A 5,214-nucleotide genomic window follows, 5' to 3' on the forward strand; every position below is an offset into this window, starting at 1 on the left:
CCAGCCTATTAGCAAGCAACTTGCAGACGATCTTGGCTATGCTGTGCACCAAGCTAATCGGCCTATAGTCCAAAGGGGTGCCAGGAGCATCTTTCTTTGGCAGAAGCACAATATGAGCAGAGTTTAAAAGATTCCAAATCGAACATTGGTGACACCAAATTATGTTGTCGCGAGGATATCAATTTTCTCCGGCAAGCCTGACAAATCCTGAGGACAACATAATCTGCCCTTCAAAGACGTTCGATTTTTAACATTCCCCTGACAAGTTGTAAACAGAAACGTCCTGTCTGCGTGGCGCGTGCGGCTCGGAAGATACAAACAAACCTCGTCGTCCGCCGATCCGATCAACTCCCTAGGGCAAGGGGCCGGTTTGCCTTGCCATGGCGCCGGACAGGCTGAGCAAATTGCCGGACTGCCTGCTCCAGGCCATCCTCTCCTCCTTGGGAGCCAGGCAGGTCTTGCAGACGACGGCTCTGTCGCGGCGGTGGCGCCACGTCTGGCGTGGTGCTCTGTGCCTGTCCCTCGACATCGACCAGCGGGAGTTCGAAGCAGCGTCGACCGACCGCGACGGCAGGAGCAGCAGATCCGTGGAGCTCGAGGAGTGGGCAAGGTTCGACGACTTCGCGGACAGCCTCCTCCTGCTGGAGTTGGACCGCCGCGACGGCGGCGACGGCCTGCCCCTGGACCTGGACTCGCTCCGCCTGCACGTCGTCGACCATCTGCAGGCCAGCCGGCGGAGGCTGCCGCTCCACATCAAGTGGCTGGACTGGGTTCACGGCTGCCTCGACCGCTACCGTCCCGCCGCGCTCGAGATCCAGAGCGATTACGACATACCCGTCGACCTGCGTCTCATGGGCCTCCGCTCCGATCTAAGCCGCCTCAAGACGGTGCGCCTCACCGGGGTCCTACACAGCGGCGGCCTCGGCGACTCCGTGTGCCCTCAGCTGGAGAACGTCGAGTTCACCAGCTGCGCCATTGGTTTTGGGGAGGTGGTGACCAGTCACACGCTCAAGAAGCTGGTCATGGACCGTTGCTGGAGGAGAGCGGATATGAAGCAACGTGCTCCCCCGCTCGTCGACGCTCCCGCCCTTACTTCTCTACGTCTGGTCCTCGAGTTCCAGGGCATATGGGTGTTCCGGACGCCGTCGCTCGTCGAGGCATCGGTCCGTTCCACGAGACGGTGGGTCGGCAGGGCCGACGAATACCAGCTTCTCTGCAACCTCTATAACGTGACAAGATTAGAGCTCTCCGGCTTCCTGGCGCTAGAGAAGGTGCGTTCTATGGCCGACGAGAACTTCTCTTTTACTTTGGCTTATCTTTCATGGAGTGCAGACACAAGGCGAGCAATTTTTATGACACTGAATTCCTCTTTGTTTCAGATTAGGATGAAGCGAGGACATCAAGATTTGCCAACATTTCATAATCTGACTACATTGCTCTTGGACGAGTGCGACTTGACCGGTGAAGTTTACAACATGCTAGAGTTTTTTCTGAACAATGCTCCCAAACTGGAGGAACTTACTCTGCAGAATTGCAAGGTACTTAGATGTCTCCCCTTACTCCCAACTTGAAATAACAGTTAAGCTTGCACGGATCATTAATACTTTCAACTTAAATTAAAGCTTCCGCAAGATTGGACCGAGTCGAAGAAGATGTGTCTGAACCTCAAGTTTAGGGAGATCAACTCTCATAAGGAGGGTGATTTTCAACAGGTGGATCATTGAGCTTTTGCTGGGATTGAAGAGACCGGCATTTGCTAAGAAACAATGAAGGGACGTGGGCGTTGATCAAATAAATGTTCTATTTAATTCAAACACAAGCATGCTTGTATTCAAATAGGTTACAGGAAACCAAGAAAAACTCTTGCAGGTAGCATTGCTATCATCTGCTTTCTCTCTGCCCCGAGGATTGTAAGAGCATGGCTAATAATACTCAAAATGATATTCGCGATGTCATCTAGAGACATCATATATATTCACTCATATAATAAAGTTGGCTATTACTCTCACAGAATCGTCATATTGGTAGGCTCCATATGCATATGCATTATCAAGGAAGGATGTCGAGGTGATGCGCAAACTCAGAGCCTCCATATTTACTGCCTCCATAATCATGGGACCTACTCGTCAATGGGACATCCCTTTCCTCAATCTCCTTGCCATCTCATGAAGTTTCCTTCGTGCCATAGCCATGCTAAAGGCGCTCTATATCTTCATGAAGGACACCATATTTGGCTACATCAGCACCCCACTATCCACTATATCTCTACTACCTAAAAGAAACGGAGTGTTCCGTTTCCCCTCTTACGTTTCCCCTTCGTCCAACCATCTCGTACGAGCCCCCTCTCCCCTTCAGCGATTTTCTTTTCTCCCTCCATCGGTTTTCTCCCTGCCGGTTTTATCCTCATCTGGCCGGACAAACCGACTGTATCTTTGGTAAACATATAATGCACGTAAGGTAACCAAAGGCAATCAATCCAAAAGCAATCAATTCATGCATGGCAATCAATTCATTCATGACGGTGATCAATATCCTTCAATTATCAAGACCATGTCACGCCCAAGTTTCCTCCAAATTAATCAATCTATGGCACGTTGTTTTCCATCACGCTGCAGCCGCCGCGGGTGCCGCCTTCGCATCTACCCTTTCGAAGGGCACCGCCTCCATGGTCGCCGACTCGCCGTTGCCTCGACCTCCCGCACGCCTAGCACCGCCGCAAGTCATCGGCTTTCCTTCTGTTTTGGGTTTTTCCTCGCCGGATTTTCCATTAAAACCAGCCCATGTGTTCCACTTCTCAACCCTAGCGTCGCCGTCCCGATGCTGCAGTACAACGCCGGTAGCCAACTCTTCACGATGCGAGGCCCTCCCGTCACGCCGCCGCCGCCAGCCCACCTCCTCGTGATCTAGCCAATACCTTCCCCCGTGCGGCGTCCCACTCTTCGCGCAGCAGCCCCCATAGATGAGTCCCCGATCCCCTCGCATGAATGTTGTCCTGCTCCATGGCCTCCTGCAGCTGGTCCTGCCGTGTGCTGCGGACATGCAGCAGTCTCCCCGAGGTCCTGCCCCGTTTCGTGTCGCCTCGCCGAGATCCTACCAGTCTCGCATCCCCGACGGCCTTCCTTCACGGTTGCAGTTTGAATAGGTTGCCTTTTTCTTCTTAGTTCGGAAAATATTTTCTTGTACGTAGTGTGTGTTTGCATGTTCCAAATAAGCATATAACTAAATTAATGAGATATTTCTATTACAGACATTTGTAGAAGAAATTCGGCACCTTGTCAGTCCAACACTAGGATTGGCACTTTCCTTAAGAAATATCCCCAAACTTCACCAGTTTAAAAGGGATCGTTGTTGTACAATGACCCGAAATATGGCTGCCTGATTTGGTTGCAGAAGGTTTTCTCATCAGAGAAAAAACGAGGTTGCTGTAGTTCAGCGGCTGAAGAACTTGGTGTCCATGATTGGAATTCTGAATATGCATGCATTATGGCCATGTAATGTACGTGTGTGATTAACAAGTTAATCCCTGCACAGGTCAAAAGAGACGGTGACCAGCAACGGTGTGAGGCGACGGCGGAAGTGTGTCAGTGATTGTGGCCATGCTGGGTCCAAGATGAGGGTGAGGTGCCGCAAGCGGCTAACTTGCCAAGGTATATATCTCTTTAGTTGTGTAAAGGTTTCTACTTTATATATCCATTTTAGCTGCACAAATGGTATTGTCCATCAGTGTCCATTGTATGCTTGAGGAGAATGTTGGAATGACATAACACGGCAAAGTGAGAAACATAGAAAGCAAGCTGAAAGCTTGAAAACTTCAAAGATTTTGTGACACTAAAAAATTATTTATACACATTAATTTTAGCTTGAAATTTGAAAGAGTAATATTTTTATTTAATATGTAGTGCAGTTGTCGTAGGCGCCACTGCAGATCGCTGCCATTACCACCACCAGGCAAGGCTAGCGAGGAGTAGCGACGTGTCGTCGGTTCCTTAAAGTGAGACGAGTTTCACTGTCCGATTAATTGTTAGACAAACTTTGCTAGACATAGCTATGAGAGGGCTTGGGGATGGATCAAGGTCTGAACGACATGTCTATCAGCTGTGAGATTTTTGTGAACATTCAAGGTCATCAAGTCTTGGGGATCGGCCATCTACGAGAGGATTTGGTGATGGATCAAGGCCTGAACGTGATGCTAGATGTAGGCATGTAGCTATGAGAGGACTTGGGGATGGATCAATGTCTGAATGTAACGCATACATGTCTATCTATATGGGATGGATCAAGGTCTGAACGCCTTCGCAATCTTGTTCAGCAGCCTATGCCTCCTGACTCTTTCTCAATGGCGCTGCTCGAGATTTGGATCGGTGACGTTGCCATTGGAGCAATGGACGAAGTGGTTCCAAGAGGTTGACACGCCGGTGGAGGACATTTTGGAGGGAGTCACTGAATGGGGATCTGTCCATCGCTGCCGCTGCAGCTGCAGTGCTGGCACGTAGAGATCAGGGGGAAGGTGGGCATCGTCGAGACTCGAGACCCACTTGAGCCTCATGCAGGAGGACCTCTCCCAACTCCAAATAAGAACACATCTACATACTTTCATAAACAATATGTCGAAGAAGTCCTCTGCTCGTTAGCTCAAAGTGAAGGAGGTGGTTGCATTGTTCGCTATGAAGCATAATCACTCCTCCAACATGACAACTAATTGATTTACACTATCTCCTCTTTGTAGTTTCTTCATGCCAAGTTCCTTGTCAAAAGGGAGGATATGAATGGAGGGTAGATCAAGTAGAAGCATACAACAGTCAATTATCATGTTCTCTTTCAGTAGGATTGCTTTTCAGGTAATATGTGAGACTAAGATCTTTTTATGTTGATTTTTTTACTTTTGAAGATTTCATAAAAACTTGCATCCGAGTTTTGCATTAAGGTGCTAAGGAAGATCGTCTACTCCATCCATCAGAAAATACTTGTCAGATAGATAAAAATGAATGTATCTAAAACTAAAATACATCTAAATACATCCATTTATCCTACAAGTATTGGACCAGGAGAAGAACACATCCACATGACAGTGTTGCCTACGTGGACAATGTATGTTATAGCATATCAATATTCAGTCTACGACAATAGCATTGTAAGCAAGCAGCATATCAGTATTCAGTCTATGTGGCATCTTAGATGTTTGTCGACGGCGACTCTTGATGATATGCATAGCAA

At 48.6% G+C, this 5,214-nt stretch overlaps 1 protein-coding gene across 1 annotated transcript; it reads left to right on the forward strand.

Moving 5' to 3' along the window:
• Positions 1–229: 229 nt before the first annotated feature.
• On the forward strand, positions 230–1,915 carry LOC123134259 (MEIOTIC F-BOX protein MOF-like). Its single transcript, XM_044553536.1, has 3 exons — positions 230–1,271; positions 1,380–1,538; positions 1,623–1,915. The coding sequence occupies exons 1-3, from the start codon at positions 381–383 to the stop codon at positions 1,722–1,724; spliced, it is 1,152 nt and encodes a 383-aa protein (XP_044409471.1). The 5' UTR covers positions 230–380; the 3' UTR covers positions 1,725–1,915.
• The last annotated feature ends 3,299 nt before the right edge of the window (positions 1,916–5,214 follow it).

Source organism: Triticum aestivum, chromosome 6B, assembly GCF_018294505.1.
Source record: "Triticum aestivum cultivar Chinese Spring chromosome 6B, IWGSC CS RefSeq v2.1, whole genome shotgun sequence".
Taxonomy (NCBI): Eukaryota; Viridiplantae; Streptophyta; class Magnoliopsida; order Poales; family Poaceae; genus Triticum; species Triticum aestivum.

Excerpts from the sequence above, each read along its gene's own strand:
- LOC123134259 (XM_044553536.1), top strand. The coding sequence starts at position 381 with ATGGCGCCGGACAGGCTGAGCAAATTGCCGGACTGCCTGCTCCAGGCC. Across the intron at positions 1,272-1,379 it reads GCTTCCTGGCGCTAGAGAAG|ATTAGGATGAAGCGAGGACA; the intron begins GTGCGTTCTATG and ends TCTTTGTTTCAG. Across the intron at positions 1,539-1,622 it reads TTACTCTGCAGAATTGCAAG|CTTCCGCAAGATTGGACCGA; the intron begins GTACTTAGATGT and ends CTTAAATTAAAG.